This window comes from Leptinotarsa decemlineata, unplaced genomic scaffold (assembly GCF_025532065.1).
Source record: "Leptinotarsa decemlineata unplaced genomic scaffold, Ldec_3_MD MMD2_tig00026314_RagTag_RagTag, whole genome shotgun sequence".
Lineage (NCBI taxonomy): Eukaryota > Metazoa > Arthropoda > Insecta > Coleoptera > Chrysomelidae > Leptinotarsa > Leptinotarsa decemlineata.
In genome coordinates this window covers 9,355,212-9,378,798 of record NW_027412684.1, presented here as the reverse complement: position 1 = coordinate 9,378,798, position 23,587 = coordinate 9,355,212, and the positions used below count along the sequence as shown (strand labels likewise).

General features: G+C 36.8%; 2 protein-coding genes across 4 annotated transcripts in view; one reads left to right on the top strand and one right to left on the bottom strand.

Moving 5' to 3' along the window:
• The window catches only part of LOC111506098 (dynein axonemal heavy chain 1), a 290,072-nt gene that overhangs the window by 68,566 nt on the left and 197,919 nt on the right, over positions 1–23,587 (bottom strand). For all 3 annotated transcript variants that reach the window (XM_074181742.1, XM_074181740.1, XM_074181741.1), the window contains exon 37: positions 4,683–4,891. In XM_074181742.1, the coding sequence (XP_074037843.1) occupies positions 4,683–4,891 (209 nt within the window). The remainder of the gene's footprint in view (positions 1–4,682; positions 4,892–23,587) is intronic.
• Positions 11,434–12,842, top strand: LOC111511008 (uncharacterized). The gene has a single exon (XM_023167002.2). The coding sequence runs from the start codon at positions 11,465–11,467 to the stop codon at positions 12,797–12,799; it is 1,335 nt and encodes a 444-aa protein (XP_023022770.2). The 5' UTR covers positions 11,434–11,464; the 3' UTR covers positions 12,800–12,842.

The following is a 23,587-nucleotide window of genomic DNA, read 5'->3' as shown; positions in this document are numbered from 1 at the left end:
CCTGTAGAAAGACCTTTTTTTCGTTGTGCCGGAAACGAAGTTGTCAAAAATGCGAACCTCAAAATTGCTTATTGATTTAACGGTGAGGTCGTCTTCAAAAATGAAAAGCAGACAAACGATAAGTAATACACCAAAAAAGCATGAATTCCCAAATATTCAAAAGGAGCTGCCTGTGTTATCAGTCAATACTAATTCATGAATACATATTTGATGAATGCATTCAAACCTTCTTAGGCAATTGATCAGAGGAAACTTTGTTATTCAGCATCCAACAATATAAACAGGGTGGGGCACCGAAAACGAAACAGATCAAATATTTTCAAAACACATATTTTCTGAAAAAAAATGCAAAAACACGTCGATTTGAAATCCAAGAGGGACATCTTCCAATCATAACCTCAACTGTCATACCTCTTCCCCTACCTCAAGGTCACTATCACCCAAACAATTTGAATAGGGAAAGTAGTAAGTGTGACATCACTGAAAAGGTTATTTCATGTGTAATTCGGTCACTTCAATTTTCGCTATCTAACTTTCTATTTTGGCGCCCTCTTGCGGGAGAAAAAACTATTCCGTATTCCAAATTAGGATAATACGTTTGCAAGCTAATTTGACATAAATTTGGTGACAATGCATTATGAAATTTTCCTAAGGGAAAAAACAAAAGGCGGATCCACAATGGCGAACAAGATTTGTAAGTATGGTCCGATTTGATTTAAAATTGATAAGTGGTTTTCAGGGTCGGAAATTATGATTCGTTTGTCAACACAAAAAAACAATATGTTGGCTCCAGGATGACGGACGAAATTTATAATAATGGTCTGATTCGAATCAAAATTAGTAGGTGGGGATTCTGTATCTGTATCTGTAGAGCAGGGAGGGTGTGTAAGCCCACAGCACTTAGGCCACATTTCCATCCCGTCTCTTTAGGGATTGAGCATGGGTGTAACATTTGACTAATTCCGCAATCAGGATGTAGTGCCATGGAATCCTAAAATTCTTAGTCCAGCCGCTTCCTTGGCCAAAGAGTCGGCAATGTGTTTACCTTTACTCTTATCGTGCCCTTCAACCCACCTCAGAATAATGTTATTATCTACCGAGGCTTTGGCTAAATCTTGGCGGCAATCTAGTACTAGCCCTGAGGTAACACGTTGTCTATTCAAGGCTAACAGGGCTTGTCTGTTGGCAGTACAAGATGTTATGTTTTTGACAGAAATTCATTTCCTGGTTATTTCTTTTGTGGCAATTGAGATGCCAGCCAGTTCTGTTTGCACCACGTTGGTATTTTTTCCCAAACCCCACTTAATCCTTAGGCTTAGTGATCTGGAGTACACTCCACATCCTGAACCTTCTTTGGTTTTTGAGCCGTATATGTGTATTGCATTTGTAGCATCTGACTCTGTGTTCTGTTTTATTTGTATTTTGAAGGGTTTATTAAACACGAACCTTGGTTCAATTGTATCACTGGTTGCCTGCAGCAAGGGTAGCGCAGTAAGCGTTTCTCGCCATAGGCTCAGCCTCAATTGACCCATTACTACTTTGAGGTTTACACTAGCCGTGCGCAATCGTAACATGGCCATTACCTCAACCTACTCAACTTACAGGTTACAGGTCCAGAGGGGTCAGACCCGTAATTAATTGCATTGCCTTGAAATTGATAAGTGGGGATTGTCAGTGTCGGAAATTATGATTTTGAATCGAATAGAACCACAATTACAAATATCATCCGCCATCTTGTTTTTTGCATTGACAAAACAATAATAATTTCCTACCCTGAGAATCCCCACATACTAATATCTCATGCTGTGAAAACTTTCACAGCATGAGATATTAGTTTTACCATATTAGTTTTACCATTGGACACTTTATATTAGTAGATATTTCTGATTCAGAGTGTACCATGAAGTATATTGAATAAGAACCTTCTGTGTGAATGAACCGACTTAAATATTTTATTTCATTAGGTTGTTTCAAAAGTTTTGCCCGTTTGCAGGAATCAACTTTCTGTAGTATCTCATTGGATACTTATTCAATTGAATCAAAATAAGCGCAATTTAAATTAATGCACTTTTGTCAACATAACACAAGTCGATTAATGGCGTCAGCATGAAAATTGTGTGATGAACAGTGAATCCCTACGACAACAGAAGACGTTCAAGGCCGTGGTTGGACACGGATGAGCCACTCAGGCACTTCTTAATGACAAAAACACATCAAAAGAAGAACATGGTTACTGTATGATCGTCAGCAGCTGGTGTGATTCAATATAACTTGCTGCAAGAAGAGGTTCGATTCTGTTCCACAACAACGCCCCCTCGCATATCCGCAGGCATATAGTAGTAGGTTGGCGAGAGGTCTGGGAAGTATGGTGGGTGGGGCAAAACTTCGACGCTCAATTCGTTCAATTTTCGGAGGACGATTCATGTAATGTGCTAACGGACGTTGCCCTGGACCTCTTTTTGCAGAAAGCTATAGTGAATCACACCAGCAGCTGACCAACATACTGTAACCATGTTTTGGTCATTTAGAAGTGCCAGGATGGCTCATCGGTGTACAATCACTGTCCTCTACGTCTTCTGTTGTCGCAAGGGATTTACTTTTCACCACACGTGACAGACCTCGAAACGTGACAATTCTTGTCGATCGTACAAATTGTGGGGCACCCACTTTTTGAGCTTTTCGACCTTTCCAATACGCTTTGAACCATCAAAAACCGCATGGGAAATGACGTCTAGTTCTTCCGCCATCTCACACATCATTTGTGATAGGTCAGTTTCCACCAGGGTCTTCAAATTCTCGTCCTGGATTACTGTAGGTCAACCACGACCTTCTAACGGCTATCCTTGGTCCAACAAAAATTGCGAGCAAGCTGTCGCCTCCATAAATATCGTCTACCAGCAGTGACGCAAAAATCCCAGTGTCGAAAACCGAACTAGGTTTGTTAATGCTCGCAACAGCTGCAAACTTAGGACAAATGAAAGCAAAAACTTTGCAATCAGAGAATTGGGAATAAACTGCTTGCCAATCCTAACGGGTCTAGATCCTTCTGGTGGACAGCTAAAGCTGTTAATCAGAACTTTACAAAATCCACAATTCTACCACTGACACAAAAAATAAAAAATCTACTTGCTGGATAATTTGCGTCCCACTCCACAGTCGATTATTTGGGAAAGACACCACCCACTATTCGCATACTAGAATCCACAATGCCGGAAATTACTTTTCAACAGCGTCTAGTCTAGGCGAATTTTGAAACAGTTCAATATCAAGTCCTGATGAAGTCATCGTACTTGAAAAGTGCGAAAATTAACTCGCACCAATATTTTGCAGACTTTTCAACCTATCTTACAAGAAAGGAGTTTTTCCTTCTTGCTGGAAGATTGATTGTGTTCAGCCTATTCCCGAAAAGGGCAAGAACAATTTCACAAATAACTTTAGATCCAGTCTCTTCACTATCAGTGATATGGAAAAATCATGGAGAAAGTCGTAAACCATCATATCCTCAAATATTCTGAAGGCTTCAACATCTTGAGCGATCATTATTATGGCTTTCGAAAAGAAAGATCAACAGACGACCTCCTATCGTATGTCACCTATATTTTTGTCTTGTCATTCCATGTGGATTCTAGGACATCGGCTACGGAGGCACACCTTCACCGGCAGCAGGAGGTTGCACATATTAATGAGGATCTAGAAGTGATTTTAAATTGGGGTGAAAGGGACCAGGATTAATTCAATGCCACAAACCAAGGCATCGGTTTTCTCTAAGAAGATAATGTCTCCGAACTGGATATAATAATGCCAGGTCAGAAAATTCCGCTTTCTTCTTCGATAAGTTTGTTAGGGATTGAAATGGACACCAATATGTCTTGGCACAATCACGTAGCTAGAATTTCAAAGCCTGCTTCTCAAAAGCTTGGAACACTGTTCCGAATCATCTCAGCAACTTTTGATGCTTTACAAAGCTCAGATCAGACCTTCTTTGGAGTATTGTTCTCATGTATGGAGCTCCGCCCCCAAACATACCCTGTAGTTGCTGGATTCCATCCAGAAGAGATCCGTCCGCCTGTTTGGAGAGCGAACATCACATGCAACCTTGATAGCCTGAAACATCGAAGGAAGGTTGGAGATTTGTCTCTCTTCTATAGATGTTTCCACGGGAAGTGATCAAGTGACTTGGCACATTTGATTCCACAAAGAGCGGTACATGTCAGAAATACGCAACGGACATCCTTTTGAGGTTCAACTCAGTAAACCTCGAACTTCACTGTTCAAAAACTCTTTCATTTGGAGAACTGCGTTTTTGTGTAATGAACTTTCTGAGAACATTTTTCCAAATGGGGGTAATCTCCAGCGATTCAAATTCAATGTGAATTGCTACTTTCGCACAAGCACCGCTCTGAGAGGATTTTTCTGTAGTGCCTGTGTTCTCAAAAAAAACTTGGGGGCTCATCTTAAAGTGATAAGCATAACAGAGGCATGAAATTCAAATTTGAAAAAAATTAACAGCAAAGGGTACCAAAATCTCTATAGCTCAGTATATATCTCGACAGTCTAATAAATATTTATTGACACTGAAACGAACAAAACTTTTGAAACACCCAAAAAGTCGCATGAGACATTTGTAAACTACGAAATACCAAGAAAAAATATTTTCCGTTCCTCTTGAGTATATAACTCACCTCATCGTAATCACGTTATGCAAATTGGAGCGCACTTGTTTCTGGTAAACCGCAAACAAATTGGATTTCGTTGCTGCCAACCCTAGTTCTTGTAGCGTTCCTTTCATTCCCTGATAAATTTTATCCAGTTCGTCAGGTTGGTAAACGTTAGGGACATCTCCAGAATTCAAAATATTATTTAGGTCTTCCAGGAATGATTCAGATTTTATCTGGAATTTGTTTTGATGAAATCGAATTGTCGAAATATATGATGCACGAAAATATAAAATATCGGGAAACCCATCGAGAATATTGGAGTGAATCTGACAACTGAGGGATGAAAAACTGTATACAAAACAGATATTTCAGTGTAATATCGGTTTCCAATTGAGGTCGTAGCAGAAGTATTCGTGCACGTTGTAACATATCTGCAACAATGTCTGGTACGGAATTTCGTACCTCAAAAAGCCCCTGAACGGCCCTGGTTTTAGTTTAAAATGAGTTTCCGTTGAGAGTGTGAGGTTAGAATTTCACTACCTGTTTATGGTAATATTTGATTTCTCTCCTAGCGTTCAAGAATACGAATAAATTACCAAACCATCAGGTAAGACACATTTTATGACATCCATAAATCGCAGGCTGTTTTTTACATAATTTTTTTCGTTATGTTATAAATATAGTTTGTTGCATATGTGCAGCAACATGCGATAAGTTCATATGAAATGTGTTTTTAGCATGACTGCTAAGAAATACCTCTCAGATAAAGATTTGGAAGAAACACTACAGAATCTGAGTGAAAGTGAAGACGGCTGATTTTTCTGATGATAGCATCGCAGATCCAAATTTTCTGTCGAGCGATCAGGATTTGGAGAATTTTGTTTCACATTTTGAAGATCAACAAGGTGAAAACGAATTGGACTTGGATGATACAGCCGATGAAGAAGGAACCCTTGATGAAACCCAGCAAGAAACTAATGTTGTGATAACGACAGTATCAGTTCCTTCCACATCAGAAAGCTCATCGAATGGAAAGAAAACAAATCGAAAAGGTCAGCAGAAGAAAAAAAAAATTATTTGGAAGAAAAAAAATCTCATACTGAATGAAACCCAGATGAAATTTCTTTGGAATTTGAGTCTTCCAGCTAGTATCATGGAATTGAATACTCCTTATCAATTCTCCACTTTTTTATTCACCGATGATATAGTCAGTAATATTGTAGAAGAGTCAAATCTATATGCAATATAGAAGGATCCCAGTAGACCTGTCAATATAACCAGTACAGAGGTGAGACAATATATTGGAATTTGCTTCTACATGTCATTGTTTCATAATACGAACACCCGATCCTATTGGTCTGAGAGCTTGGGATTTGATACAATAAAAAAAAACAATGCCGGCGAGTCGTTTCGAAAAGATAAAACAATTCATTTATTTCAACAATAATGAAGCAAACAAGCCACATTCTTATAGACTGCAAAAAATAAGACCTCTTTATGATGCACTGAACAGAAACTTCTCAAAAGTTCCAATGCAGCAGTACCTATCTCTTGTTGAGCAAATTTGTTCTACAAAAGCAAGACATTTTCCGAGGCAATATTTACCACTTAAACCTCATAAGTTGGGGTTGAAACTCTTCGTTTTATCCTCCGTATCAGGATTTGCTCATAGAGTTGAAATTTATGCAGGACAAGAACATGACGATTACCCAACAGAAGTTCCTGATTTGGGTGCTAGCAGCAATGTCGTGGTTCGTTTGGCACAAATGATTCCAGACAACCTGAATCACAGAATTTACTTCGATAATTATTTTACCTCGATTCCGTTGATATCATACTTAGCTGGAAGAGGAATACTGAGCCTGGGTATTGTACGGAGAAATAGGATATCAAACTGTAAGTTGCCAAATGAGAAAGCTATGAAAAAAGCAGATAGAGGTGCTACATATGAATATGTTGCCTAATATAAGGGCACAGAAATTTCAAATGTTGCCTGGAAAGACAATAAAACTGTAACAATCCTATTGAATTTTGCTGGAAACCTCTGAGTAAAGTTCAGCGTTTTGATAGTAAGAGAAAGGAGAGAATTGAAGTGGATTGCTCATACATTGTGAAGGAATACAACCGGCACGACAAGAAAACAGTTTTCACTATATCGATCTACCCAAGATTCTATAAGAGTTGTATGATTTTCATGAATACAAGGAGTCTCAAAAAATGAGTCTGATTGTTTCAACAATTTCTTTTTCGAAATCTGTTTAGATGACAAGAAAACTGTCATCACCAAGTTAATCTACTCAAGAAACTATGGAAGTTGTGTGATTTTGATGGACGCACATCATCGGATATCATTTCTATATGGGAAAGTAAGTCTAATATTTCCAATTTTATTTTTCCCTAAATTTGTATTGTTGATGAGAAAACGATTATCAACGCGTCAATCTACTCAAGATTCTATAAAAAAGTTAAACACCAAATGGTCTTATTAATTCCACGTTCAACCTATAGTGAATAGGTATTTCCAGCCACAGATATTAGTACGGGTGCTAATGAGTTCGTATCCCAACCACAGATTTTTATTTTCCTCTACGTCAGCATGTGTGGCCAGAAATCTGTGGATAACTTCACGCCAATCTTTACAATTAGGCCATTATTACTTTGAACTTCAACCCGCTCACTTTCAAAATTACTTTATCAGTACATTAATTATACTTGATTATGTTTTTTTTTTCATTTCATTTCGTGATATCAGTCATTAGCAGATGATCAAAACATTCAACGATTAGAATAAAGACTTAATAACTGTTTACTTTTATAACTGATCTGTGCAAAAACAATGCCCGGATTTAAAAATATTGGAGGTTTTTAATTTTTACAACAGAAATGTATTTGGAGGTCACTAAAAATAGTCAATATTTTTTCTTCGGGAACGAAAGAAACAATATTGTGAACACAAGAACACAAGCGGAAGGTTCAATTGCAACAACAGCCACAGAAAAAGCAAATCTACTAGCTGAACAATTCGCGTCCCACCCCACACTCGATTTTCTGGGAAAGAAACCATCCACTATTTCCACACTAGAATCCACAATGCCGGAAATTACTTTTCAACAGCGTCAAGTCAGGCGAATTTTAAAACAGCTCAATATCAACAAGGCTTCTGGCTCTGATGAAGTGCCCGTCATCGTACTTGCTCAAATAAACTCCAGCACCAGTATTTTGCTGACTTTTCAACCTATTTTACAAGGAAGGGGTGTTTCCTCCTTGTTGGAAGATTGCTCGCGTTCAATTTATTCCTAAAAAGGGCAAGGAAAATCTTTCAAATAACTATAGACCAGTTGCTTTGCTATCAGTGATATAAAAAATCATGGAGTAAGTCGTAAACCAGCATATCCCCAAATATTTGGAAGGCTTCAACATCTTGAGCGATCATCAGTATGGCTTTCGTAAACAATAATCAATAGGAGACCTTCTAACATATGTCAGCCATATTTTGACGCTATGGAGCTTGTCGGACCATTTTTGTGAATAGCTTTTTAGCTTCCTGAAAGAACGTTCCCTGCAAGTGGCCGTCGATGAATATCTCTCGGATACTTTCACCATCAACGTTGGTGTTCCCCAGGAATCCATATTGTCTCCACATCTTCAACGGCAGCAGGAGGTTGAATATCTCTATGAGGATCTAGAAGTGATTTCGAATTGGGGTGAAAGTAACCAAGATTAATTCAATGCCACAGAAAAACAGGCATCGGTTTTCTCTAAGAAGATAAATGCTTCGATGAGTTTGTTGGTGGTTAAAATGGACACCAATATGTCTTGGTACAACCATGTCGCTGGAATTGCATAGGCTGTTTCTCAAAAACTTGGAACACTGTTCCGAACCAGAAAACTATACACACCTCAACAACTTTTGATGCTTTATAAAACTCAGCTCAGACCTTCTTTGGAGCATTGTCGTCATGTATGGAGCTCAGCCCCCAAACATACCCAGAAGATGATGGATTTCATCCAGAAAAGAGCCATCCGCCTGATTGGAGACGCGAATATCACGTGCAACTTTGATAGCCTGGAATATCGAAGAACGGTTGGAGATTTGCCTCTCTTCTATAGATACTTTCACGGGAGGTGTTCAAGTGACTTGGCACAATTGGTTCCACCAAGAGCAGTAAATATCAGACGGAATGTGGCTGCTCATCGTTTTGAGGTTCAACTCAGTACACCTTGAATTTCACTCTTTGAAATCTCTTTCAACAGGAGAGCTGCGTTTATGCGGAATAAACTTCTCGAGAAAGTTTTTCCAAATGTTATTAATCTCTAGCGATTCAAATCCAATATGAATCGCTACTTCCGCACAGGCACCGCTCTGAGAGCGCCTCAAGGATTTTTCTTTAGTGCTTGTGTTTTGCCCTTCAAAAAAAATTCTCTAAATGATCTTCAAGATCCCGATAATGAGCTGATTAAGTATTCGTTTTCATATTATTTGAAAACTGTGTTATTTGAATCCAATAATTTATTCCTAATTGAAGTTGAATAAACCAATAACATTGCCAAATTGTTTCAAAATAAAATGAAGGATATCAAAATAATAATACGATTTTTTTTCAAGTTTATCACCATTTTTTCTGGAAACATTTTTTCATCGTTATTTGGAAACACCTTGCATAAAGCAAAACTCATCGACCTCTTATAATTTCAAGTTTATGTGTACAGAAACATAATTTTGGATGTCTTGGAAAAAAGCGAGTAGAGCTAATCAACCTTCATATTAAATACGATTTATTACAAATCATTTCGATGTTAATGAGGATTGGTCAGTGCATCTGATGAGGGCCGATCTACACAAGTTCAACATTTCATACATACTTCCCCAGAAACTCTGTATGCAAATGTTCCACAGCATTCTAGCTGGTGGTTAGAATTTTTGTTCAGGTACCTAACCTAACCACCAGCCACAACAAAATAGAGGGATATTGAAACGTTGGTTGGGAGAGCACGACGTATTTGTGAGCCTGCGAGTCTCCCTGAGGAGCCCAATCACCTGAAAATGCCTTCAAAGCCCCAGTTTGGCTAGTCAAGGGAAAAGCATCCCTCTCAGTGTTGGAAATTTTACAGGCCTGATTAGGCGAATCTTAGAGAAACAGGAAGTGAAACCGATATGTAGGCCAAAACGCCAGGAACGCGAGAGAACCTTTAGCAACACCCGGAGTATACATGCAATCGCATGTATACGTATAAATGAAATCGAAAACGAAACAAATACAAGTATGGGATTCCTCATCAGGAACAGCAAAGATTTTGAAAATCCTGAAACATTAATTTCATTATACAATGCATATATCCACAGTATCAGTAATTTCTCTATAATCTGGAACTATAATCTGGAACTATAATCTGAAACAAATTCTTGAGATTCCTGTAATACAAAACCGATTTCCCTGTACAGGATAGCCACTACGACGTCATCACGGAAAAATTTAATATTCTCCGACTGACCGATAGAAGAAATCTTAGTGAGGTAATATTTTTAACTTCCTTCCGGTTCTGGTGCAGGTGTTTTCAGTCGCAGACCTAGGACAGAGTTATCTATCTAGGAACTTGTGCGACTGTAAGAGAGTTAGGTGTTTATCCCAACACTCAAAATTGAATTTTATAGCGAAATTCTTTGGGAAACTTTCGCTTCAGATGCCCGAAAAATACTGGGTACAAAACAATACCCTGAGAGACACCGAAATTTGTCGTTCATTCGGTCAATCTGGAACACAAACTCCATGACAAATATTGTCATGCTCTGGAGGTCGAGAAGGACTACATCAGACTTATTAGGTTGTATGAGCCTGAGGTTGGGGAGCGAATAGTTCCAATAAATTCGCCACTTCTCGTTCCCCACAATGGATTCAATATCAGTGTCTCGTCAATACCGTAAGAGTGCCGTAGATGGTAATATAGCACTCTTAGGGCTGCGTTTTATTGATAAATATAGGCCGAAACCGCATATGCTAGGCATGCTGATAGCAAGTGCATAAGAGTCTCGGGCGCCTCGCGGCAGACCCTGTACCTTGTGTCAGGAACCTCTATACCCATCACGCGACTGCGGTAGACTAAGGTGTTGAAGACACCATCCTGGCAAGCCATGATGAACCCCTCAGTTTCCGACTTCAGCCCACTCGACCTGAGAAAAGCGAATGTCAGGCGCTTTGATAAGCCAAAGTCTTCAATATTATTGAAGAAGACCCCATGCATTGGCTTATCCCTGTGTCTCCGCAGAAGTAAGGTGATCTCTGCGGCTTTTATCTGAGCTTTTTGCTGAACGGGTTCCAACTCGGTGACAGAGTTGTAGTCACCTCGTTCAGAGTCGAAAACTATACCGAGTTCATCAGCTGCTCGAGCAGCTGCCTTAAGGAGAAATGCTCCAATTCCTGCTCTCTCATGGTCACGGACCATGCAGAGAAGGGGATCCGAACTCCTGACGACTTTACAGGTTGTATCCAGTACCATTCTGTCATGTAGACAGATTAGTGGTTTGAATATTCCATTAGAAAGAAACAGCCTGAGGAATAAAATAAAAAATTTCCTTCAACAAAATAAGAATAGACCGAGAATAATTATCGAAAGGGATAGACAATTCAAACGGTTACAAACAACAACAAAATACCACTTTATTAGACGTGTAAATCTTCAAAACAGTGTATTTACGAAAACATAAAAAATAATTATCTCATAAAACTGTAAATGAATTTAAACATTCAGATAACCCGTTCGTATAAATTACGGATCGATCTCTAGAAGTCAGTTCGAAGTTATCCTTCATGATGTTACATAATACATTCATTGTTGTGGTGCTACTAACAGTCGTCACTCTCTCAAGATGTGACGATATAATCGTTGAGGGTTACAAAGATGTAACAGAACTACAATTCTCTGTTGGAATTGACTCAATAAAGGATCTTCATAAGGCATTATCCGAGAAACCAGCCGTAGAAACCGTTAGAATCAGTGATCAGAAGGTACCTACAATACCCAGCAAAGCTTTGTCTGATTTGAACCTGGAAGAATTACGTATTGAGTACAGTGGATTGGAGGATATAGAACCTGGTGCTTTGGAAGGCTCAAATATCTCAACGGTATCGTTTTCCGAAAATAAAATACAGAAAATCAAGAAGGGTGTGTTCAATAATCTGAAGTTCCAAATCCTTTATTTAGTCGCCAACGAAATTTCGCACATCGAAGCCGGATCTTTCGAAGGTACGATTGCTGGACGAATTGATTTGAGCGGAAATAAGTTGACAATTATAGAAACTTCCATGTTTTCCAAATCAACGATTACCACTCTCAGGTTAGAAAATAATAACATAGACGAAATTGAGAATGATGCATTCCAAAAAATCACAGATTTGAATCATGTAGATCTTAGTAGAAACAAGTTGGAAGTACTTGGTGACATTTTTCAGGACACAGAAAATTTGACGGACATCAACCTAGACTGGAATGAAATCACACAGTTGCAACCGGACACTTTCAAAGGTACCAGCTTGGTTTGGATATGGATAGAACAAAACAAGTTAACCTCGGTTCCGAAAGGAGTTTTCAATAATCTACCCATCAAGTTGATCAACTTATCCTGGAACCGAATAGCTACAATTGAGGAAGGTGCGTTTTCAAACATAAACAGCCTCTCTACTGTGTATTTGTCTCACAATAACCTAGCCAAGTTGAAAGCCTCGTTTTTCAACGGTATATCAGGAACACTCAACTCTCTTCAGCTGGATAATAATAATGTGAGTGAAATCGAGCCACACACTTTCAAAAATATCAAAATTCAAGAGCTGATACTCAGTGAAAATAATTTGACTGATATCAAGAAGGGAATGTTTGACGATGCTGACATTGAAATTTTGAGGCTCGAGAGGAATCAAATTAGTCATATCGAAGTTGGGGCGTTTGATAGTGCGGACATCAAAGATCTGATTGATGTAAGTGAAAACCGTTTGACAGAAATTAAAAAAGAAATGTTCAAGATCCCTTTGTCCTCGGTGAACCTCGGAGATAACGAAATCACCTCCATAGATGAGGAAGCAATGAGAGGGTTAACATTGGAAGACTTGAAAGTAGAAAATAATCCCATATCCAGAAATACTGTTTGATTCTATCATTTATTTTTGATTGTTGAAATAAACCTTATCATGACTTGATTGTTTTGATAGCGGTGAGAAAAAAGGAATTCAAAAATGAATATTTTATTTGAAAAACTGTTTTATTCCGAAGAGATCTCAATAACCTTCGACTGTTATGTTTTGCAACTTTCCAAAATCGAAAAACTTACTTAGTCAAAATTAAGTAAGTGCACCAAGGAAAAATTTCATGTCGAAAAAACGAGTATAATACGAAAGCGTTGAAGGGCCACACAAAAATTTTTTTTTCGATTTGTATAATTCTGACTTTCATCTCAGAATTCTGAGTTGCAAGTCGGAATTCGGACTTGAATCTCAGAATTCTGACTTGCAAGTCAGAATTCTGACTTGTATCTCAGAATTCTGACTTGTATCTCAGAATTCTGACTTGTATCTCAGAATTCTGACTTGCAAGTCAGAATTCTGACTTGCAAGTCAGAATTCTGACTTGTATCTCAGAATTCTGATTGTTTCTCAGAATTCTGACTTGTATCTCAGAACAGTAGTTTAATGGAGTGAGATCGTCAGAACACAACTACTGATACTGAATGTATCATTATTATTCCCTGAGATGAAAGTCAGAATACTGACTTGTATCTCAAAATTCTGAATTTGTAGTCGACTAGCTTTATGCCTGTATCGTTGTCCGAGTTGATCTGTTATTCAACAGATAAAACGTCCTACCATAGTGTTTATTGTAGTATTTTGAATCAGTATTTATTACAGTATGTTGTTCTGGGTAGGATGCCAATCATCACTCTCAAAAAAACATTTTGTTCTGTATTTGAGTTTGAAAGTGTAGGTATAAATTAATATTTTTCATTTATACTGTAAACCATTGAATATCTTATTAACAAATGTGCTTTTCGATTATTGATTTCTTAGTGATGCCGATCTAGAAAGCGATATTTTTTGAAAATGAACCAATAAAACTACAATGGAAAATCCTCAAAACATTACGAGGGGGACATGCTGAATAGCCAGTTTAATTTTCATTTACAAGGTGATCAATGGAAAAGTTAACTGTATTAAATTTTTATCTAAGCTATCTCCTAATTTGAAAAAAATAATACAACGTTCTTCATGTTTCTCCAACACCTCAGTCAAATCTAAGTCATAATAGTCCTATTTATCGACTTTGTCGGATTGCCAGTGAATATCTTGTTACAGCAGATTTATTTTTTGACGCAATCTCGATATTCAAAAAAGATATAAATGATACTTTATACAGTGCGAGTCTCTAACATGGAACAAATTCACTAAATCAAAGGTGTTGTTTCTTTCGGAAATATGCTCGGACACGTCGATTAGTATTTTAAAGTGCCCTTATTTTAATGCAACAAAAATTATACAGTGTGTCTTGAATATGAGATATAACGTCATCGATAATTTTTTTTAAATGACAACCCTTTTTTTTAATGACTTCAACAAGTTGCACATGCCTGCCAAATTTCATTTTTTTACTCCTTGTCCTTTGAAAGATATTCAACATTATCTGATTTAAAAAATGAATTCAAAATCAATAGTCTTTCGTTAACAAGTATTCAAAATGTCCATTTACTAACTGACAATACCCTAAACGTAACTGAAACTCGTTTTGAACATTTCTGATTACTTCGCCAGAAATTAGCCTACACTCTTGTCTTATTCCTTCTTTTAAATCCTCAATATTTGCCGGTTTGGTTTTAAAAACTTTGCTCTTCAAGTAACCCCATAAGAAAAAGTCCAAAGGTGTTGAATCCGGAGACCTAGGTGGCCATTCATAAGGTCCTCTTCTGCCAATCCATCTGCCTGGATATACATCATTCAGGTACTCACGGACAGATCTTGCAAAATGAGAAGGCGCGCCGTCCTGTTGAAACCAGATGTTTCTATTTTGCACGTCAGGTTCTATAGGACAAGGGAACAAAATAGCCAAATTCGAAACTAGGTCCTTCTGCAAGAATTCTAAATATCTTGCTCCAGTAAGATTTTCTTGGAAGGAAATCGGTCCTATAACTCGATCACCAACGATCCCTGCCCAAACATTGACTTTTCTGGATGTTGAGTGTGGCCTTCGCTCATCCAGTGTGGGTTTCTGTCTGCCCAATAACGACAATTTTGACGATTTACCACACCATTCAACAAAAACGTTAATTCGTCAGAAAATATAAGTTTTCTTTATGTACAACATTCCTGTCTAGTAGATCCATCATTTTTTCGCAAAACTGAAGTCTTCTATCTGGATCAGTAAGTTCCTGGAGGATTGTTATTTTATATGGATGAAATTTTGCAGCTACAAGAACTCTTGCCACTGAAGACTGGCTAATTTCGAGTTCCCGAGCTATCTGCCTAGTGGGGACACGGGGACTTTATTCGACAGAGAGAAGAACATTTATTTTGATCTCTTCACTGAGCGCACTCCGACGATGTTCATTTGTTTTTCTTAAATGCCCATTTTTCCAGAATTCTGAGATACAAGTCAGAATTCTGAGATACAAGTCAGAATTCTGAGATACAAGTCAGAATTCTGACTTGCAAGTCAGAATTCTGAGATACAAGTCAGAATTCTGACTTGCAACTCAGAATTCTGAGATACAAGTCAGAATTCTGAGATACAAGTCAGAATTCTGACTTGCAAGTCAGAATTCTGAGATTCAAGTCAGAATTCCGACTTGCAACTCAGAATTCTGAGATGAAAGTCAGAATTATACAAATCGAAAAAAATATTTTTGTGTGGCCCTTCAACGCTTTCGTAGTATAATACAAATTTTATATTTGATTCTAATGAAATGATGAAGTGTCAGAAACTCGTCTATTTGTGTTTACAGTTCACTTGAACTGGATTGAATAACAGATGAGGTTAAATTCATATCAAGATCTTCAGATGATGTGGTGCTGCAGGTTTTTCCTGGTTTTCTACAGCTGAAAAAACAAATGCGCCACTGGAATGATTCAAGTCATCTCAGATCGCCAATTCATTTTTGTTGTTGCTTCATAATTCCATAATTTGTATTACTTTTTTATATTACATATTCCACATATTCAGAATTATACAGGGTGTAACTGAATAAGTGTAAAACATTTAAGGAGGTGATTTCTCATCGAAAAAAAGATCTTTCATATAAAAAACTTCACTGGAGCATCCCTTGTTAAGATACAGCCCCTTAAAGGGGTTACATAAAATTTGTATAACAAGTTTTTTCACGAGCACTGAAAAAGTTACAATATTGAAATCAACCTGACCTTCTGTACTACCAAAAAGACACTCAGCCAGTAATTCATTTGGTTTACCACATGGCTGTAAGGGGTGGAAAACGCAACCCCTAGAATTTATTTCTAATGTAACTTTTTGTCTTATTATGTGTTTACCATTTAAAATAAAAATTCTCACGGGTTTTTTGCCCAAAATAAACCAGTTCGCAGCTAAAAATTATTTTACGAACAACTACAGAGATACATCGTCATAAATGCGAACTGGATTTATTATTTTGTAGTTAGCACCTGCATTAAACGATTAAAGGGTAAAAAACAAAACTAATTTATTAATAACAAACACACAACATGTAGAAATCATAGTAAATGTTCAATATGTCTACCTTCAGACATTACGCATGCGTCTAGACGTCGGCGCATTGAGCCACGTATTCGCTCAAATATTCCTGGGGTATCTCTGATTACCCTGCACGCATCGATGATGCGGTTTCTCAAGTCCTCTACACCGCGAACAGGAGTACGATAAGCCAAATGCTGTAAATGGCCCCAAATAGAGAAATTGAGAGGATTAAGATACGGGGATCGAGCGGGCCAATTCTGAGGTCCTCCTCGACCTATCCACTGATTTGCATATGTTTCAATTAAATGCTGACGTGCTACTTGAGTAAAATGAGCGGGAGCCCCATCATGCATAAAAAATATATCCCTTCTGACGCCCAAAGGAACTTCCTCAAGCAGTACTGTATGTACTTCTCTTAAAAATTGAACGTATGCCTCACCATTCAATCGAGGAGGTAGAAAATGAGGCCCAATTAAATCATCCCCAATAACTCCGAGCCACACGTTAAGAGAAAGCTGTTCTTGATGGTTAGTTTCAACAATAGCGTGAGGGTTTTCATCAGCCCATATGTATGTTTGAAGGTGATTGACAATGTTTCGTGATGAATTTCACTAGTTTGGACTTCCATTGTCTACTATATAAAATGATTTGAAATCCCTGAAACAAGTAAAAAAGAATAATTTCAGGGATTTCAAATCATTTTATATAGTAGACAATGGAAGTCCGAACTAGTGAAATTCAGCCCATATGTAGTAATTATAAAAATTAATTATAAAAAAAAATCCCGAGAAAAACTACATTCGTCTGTGAATTCTATCGTCTTCAGAAAGTCACAATTTCTTCTAATCATTTCCAGCATCCAATTGCAAAATTCAAGACGGTCCGGAAAGTCTCCCGGTAACAGTGCCTGTACTCGTTGTAGATGATGAGGGTATAAGAGTTGTTGCTTTCAAATTCGAAATACCGTCATATGATCAACATTTAGCTGAAAAGCAATATTTCTAGTACTGGTAGTAGGTTGTTCTTCAATCAAATTAAGTACTGCTTTTTCAAGCTGTGGTGTTTGTATTTCTCGATGGTGACCACAAGCCTGCGTTCTTTTGTCGAATGAACCATATTCACGTAATCGTTGATGAAGTCGAGCAAATATTCTATGTGAAGGATGCTGCCGTTGAGGATATATTTCAGCATATCTTCTAGAAACTTCTAACCCATTCCCCTGCGACAGACCGTAAACGTAATGCATATCAACCATTTTCTCATTTGTACATGCCATTTTAATAACAAGTGAATTATTAAAGTGACAAATTAAGAACAGAACAACAACACACAATTAGTATTAATTCAATTTCGTAAATTCACAAACTGACAGCGTTATACGAATTCAATTGTCACTATCGCTAATAGCGAACTACTAGATAGATTAGTTTCGTATTTTCGCATTTATGACGATGTATCTCTGTAGTTGTTCCTAAAATAATTTTTTGCTGTGAACTGGTTTATTTTGGGCAAAAATCCCAGAAGATATTTTTTGTTTAAAATGAAACAGGCTATAGGAAATAAATCTTTAAATGGAAAACAAATAATAAGACAAAAAGTTACATTGGAAATGAATTTTATGGGTTGCGTTTTCCACCCCTTACAACCATGGGGTAAACCAAATAAATGTAAAGTGTCGTTTTGGTAGTACAAAGCGTCAGGTTAATTTCAATATTGTAAGTTTTTTAGTATTTGTGAAAAAAATTGTTATACAAATTTTATGTGCCCCCTTTAAGGGGCTGTATCTTAACAAGGGATGTTCCAATGAAATTTCTTTATATGAAAGATCCTATCTGTTTTTCGATGAGGAATCACCTTCTTGAATGTTTTACACTTATTTAGTTACACCCTGTATACCCTGGATGAATTATTCATAAATGGAAATTCACTTTCGAAATTATTGAAATCAAAACAAACAATATATGATGATAAGATCAAAATGTGAGGGGTATATTTTAGAATTAGAATCAATTGTTTTCTTCCTTTCCAAAGAAAGGAAGAAAACAATTAATTCCAAAATAAAATCTTCACAAAGTTGTGTAGTAGATCATGCAGAAAAGTAACTTTCAGACACAAACTAGAAGACAAAGTTTTATTGAAACAACTACTTTCACATAAGAATTCAGTTATACGAATGAAAAAAGATAGTGTGCTTTAGACCACACGATTGAAATGAAACTTCTTCCGTTCCATCTATATGGATGTATATACAGGGCGACAATTTGAAAACTTATGGCTATATCTGAGCAATCAAATAAAATATAAAAAATCGTTGAAAACAACTTTCATAATAGGAAAGGAGAAACAAAGTGATGTAATAACTAACTTGTTTTCATTCACCCCCCCGCCTCCAGTCACCCCATGAAAAAGCAAAAAACCAGCAAACTCGAACACAAGCGACATTGGTGAAGAGTCCAAATTGAAAGTGCCCTACTTTTACCAGGTGCTAACGGAGGATTGAAAATACCTATGAATTTTCCTCAAATATTTGGGATAAAGTAGTAGCGATGCTATCCGACGGTATATCTTCATTTACAAACATTTCCGGCAAACTGAAAATTTTTGTCACACCTTTGAACGGGAATAACGCTTGATAGTTTTTGGAAATTCAAAAACAACTACTCTTGACAAATTCAATCTATTGGGATGAAATTAGTAAAGGGCGGCAAATATCGATTCGGTATTTCCTTGTTCATACTGAAATTACTTGATTGATACTAGAAGAAGTCTCAATTTTGTAAAAATCAACAGAAGATTTCCAAAATTGATGACAGCAAGCAAATTATTTATTCTTCTTCGTGTGAATTAACCAGTTATAAATAATTTGATATTACTGACCTTCACGGTCAACAGATAATGGCAAAAGTTCATCATATTTACAGTGCTTTCCTTCGATTTATTCATAGCAACAATCAGCTGATCATAAATTCACATAAAAGTGTAACAACAAATCAGAATTTGAATTCTCACATAGATTAATACTATCAAATTGAATATATTCAATACGATATAATGAAACCATGTCTCAATTTCTTGAATGAATTCATTGAAGAAACTCACTTGCCGGAAAAACATGGAAACTTGTAATATTTTTCATGATGGTGTATTTGAAAGCACTATACAGGATATTGATGGATTATATTTCAACATAAGTTCATTATCTTGGTCTGCAATTCAATTATTATGTTGGTTCACGTTATATTTTTTTGTCTACCTTTACTTCATGCATAATAGGCATAACAGGTGAAATCAGGTCATTATAAGTGGATTATAACAGTATTACAGCAAACCAGATAAACAGTTTCAAGCAAATGAAACTTCCTGAGCAATTTACCAGTAATAATAATTTGACCGAAATCAAGAAAGAAAATTTGAGGACGCAGACGTTGGCTTTTTGAGACTATAAAAAAAACGAATCAGTCATATTGTAATCGGTGAGTGGATCACGAAATACTGTTGCGGAAGCTTCCTCACCACGGCCTCAGAGAAGTGATACTGAGCTGGTTCCGCTTATGTTTGTCAGGTCGTAGCCAGATGGTGGAAACAAATCATCATTCAGGAATTGGGAAAATACGTAATGGTGTGGCTCAAGGTTCAATACTAGGGCCAACATTGTTCCTCCTGACAACTATAAATATCTCAGAAAAATTCACACTATTTGCAGACGATACTACCATTTTTTGGCAATCCGATGATGTAAATGATTTAACTAAAATCATTTCCAACGATATGATGAAAATAAAGAGGTGGTGTGATTCACATCGTCTTTTTCTAAATATTTCGAAAACTAATATAGTAACTTTCAGATGTGAACTTGACAATATACCCATCTGTATCTGTATATCTGCAGAATAGGGAGGGTGAGTTTAGGCACACAGTACTTTGGCCACATGTGACTCATTGTACATCCTCCCGAGGAGTTGTTCTCCTAGGCCATCGTCCATCATGTCCTTTCCAGGATGGTGGACATGTCACTAGGAGGCATCTCCTTGATACCGGAAGGTGTAGGCCAAGACTCGCCGAACACACACTCTCTTTCTGACGATAACTCCGGACATTCACATAAGACATCTTCCTGTTCACACATCCTGCATAGAGGTGTGCCACTAGCCCCATAATGTGGAGGTGTTTCCTAAGTTAAGAGTGCCAGTCAAAAATCCTACTGCTAAGCGTGGATTTTTCCTGGACATCGCCAGATATTTCTCAGGCGCCAGCTTTCCAGAGTCGCCCAGCGTGATTCTGGCAAGACTGCATCCTTTGATTCCCTCCCATCTTTATAGGGATTAAGCATGGGTGTGACGTTTGTCTTGTTATGCAATTGTTGAAGTCATCAGGCCGTAGGTGTCACTGGGTCTTAAAATTCTTAGTTCAGCCGCTCCTTGGCTAAAGAGTCGGCAATGCGATTACCTTTACTCCTGTCGTGCCCTTTTGTGGCGATTGAGATACCAGCAGTTCTGTTTGAACCACGCTGGTATTTTTTCCCATTTCCCACTTAATCGTTAGGCTTAGTGATCTGGAGTAAACTCCACATCCTGAGCCTTTTTTGGTTTTTGAGCCGTCTGTATATATGCGTATTGCATTTGTAGCATCTGACTCTGTATTCTGTTTGTAGGGTTTATTAAACACAAACCTGGGTTCAATTGCTTCACTGGCTGCCTGCAGCATTGGGAATGACATCATTGAGAACAAAAGCAGTTTAAAATTTTTAGCAGTACCTATCGATAGAAAACAAAAATTTAAAGACCATATTTATGTTTTGTGTTACAAAGGGTCTTTTGGTTGTTATGCAGCCAGAGTAGTCGCAAATGAACTTGGTTTAAAGCAACTAAGAATGTTTATTTTTCTCTGGTGGAATCTCACCTGAAATATGGAATTCCATTTTAGGGCGTATGTAGTGGTTATCTGCTACAAAATATTTCAATTTTGCGAAAACGAGCCGTTAGATAGGTATATGTGCAAATCCAAAAGTACAAACTCTTGTTTTACTCTTTACCACTCATGGAATTCTAACAGTGATTTCTATCTTTATAATGAAAACAGTGTATTTGTATAAAAATTATTTAAATAAATGTCATTGGCAAGGCAATCCAACAACATTAAGTTGCCAATAACAATTAGTCATTCCATTGTCTATGAAGGTTGTAAAATGTTGAACCATTTGCCAAAGAATGTAACAGAAATAAAATCTCCACATTGCTCCAAGTAATAGATCATACTATAATATAGAAGCATTTAATAATGACAATATTAAAAAAATATTCTATTTACCAGTGTCCTGTACGACTTATATGTTTTTATATACAGGGCTATTCAAATTCGTTTCTGTACATGGGGATCTCGTAAACCATAAGAGATAGAGTATCGGTTAAATTGTGGCAAAGTTGTGTATTTTAGAGACCTATTCAATGATGTGAAGAAATCGAATATAGCCCTTTTGGTTCTAGAAATATACAGGAAAAATCAAAAAATCCCAAATTATTTTTTTGCCTATATCTTCATTATTCGCAGACATATTGAAAATCTGTCCACATTTTGCTACTGGCACTTGATGTGGGCTCTCAGAATATATATATAGACGTTCACTTTATACTGAGAAATTAAATTAAATTTTATATTTCGGGATTTTTCGGTAATATTTGATTATAATTGTGTGAATTATTCCCTTTTAAATTACGACCCTAGAAATTGGTTGACTGAGTTGAATAAAAGCATAATAGCAACTTTCACGTCTCTCTATGTATCGTAGAGTTTTTCGAGAGTTTTTTTCATTTTTAGATACCTATTCATATCTTTTCCATTGCTTTGAGCGTTTTCTACAAACTTCGAATAAGAAAACCTTTTATAATTATTTGAAACATAGCTACATCAAAAATATATTATATAAATATATAACATTCGTAACGAACACTATAATTGTAATGAAAATTGAAATGAAGTAATTTATTTAGGTACCCAAAAAAATTATTGGCGCAATAAATGTTCGAATAGGAGTCCTTCCATTTGGAGACATTTTTAAACTCTGTTATTCATATTATTTATTGCCCTTGATACACTTTTTTGCTGCATTGTTGGGAAAAAATTCAAAATAAATCCTCAATCTCGAGTCCCCCATAGAAAATAGTCCAAAATAGTGAGATCTTGCAGACCATCTTATTGTCCCATTATTTGTCTCGAAATGGAAGGACTCCATTTCGAACATTTATTGCACAATTAATTTTTTTGTGTATTTAAATTACTTACTTCATTTCAATATTCCTTATAATTATAGTGTTCGTTTCGGTTGTTATTATTGCTACCATTTTTTTTCTGCTCATCAAAACACATATAATATATTTTTGTTGTAGATATGTTTCAGATAATCATAAGAGGTTTTCTTATTCGAAGTTCATTGTAGAAAACGCTCAGAGCAATGGAAAAAATATGAATAGGTACCTATAAATTCACACAATTATAATCAAATATTACCGAAAAATCCCGAAATATAAAATTGAATTTAATTATTCAGTATGAAGTGAACGTCTACGATCCAAAAAGTACAACAAAAATACAGGTCCTTATTCAAAAATTCAAAGATGGGGTGGCCCAAGTCAGATGAAACCCTGTATAAAAGATTCATTTATATATATTCTGAGAGCCCACATCAAGTGCCAATAGCAAAATTTGGACAGATTTTCAATATGTCTGCGAATAATGAAGCAAAAAAATGATTTGGGATTTTTTGGTTTTTCCTGTATTTTTCTAGAATCAAAAGAGCTATTTTCGATTTCTTCACATCATTGAATAGGTCTCTAAAATACACAACTTTCCCACAATTTAACCGACACTCTATCTCTTATGGTTTACGAGATCCCCATGAACAGAAACGAAATTGAATAGCCCTGTATATAAACTGATTTTATGTATTGAGTGGAAATTGATTGATTTGAATGCACATTGTTTTTACATATAAACAGCATTTTAGAATTAGTGTAACTTTGTCCACAAGATTACTCTTTATTACAATAAAGTATATTCCCTCTCTCTCTCTTTCTCTCTCCCTTACATCACAGACTTGATCGATTTGAGTGGAGTGGAAATCAAAAGCACAGTAAAAATCTGCTGTGGCAAAAGCTCCAGAACCCGTCAAAGTAACCATCTTAAACTACCATCTTCCACTCTCGTTAAGGATTCAATTATATATAACGGCT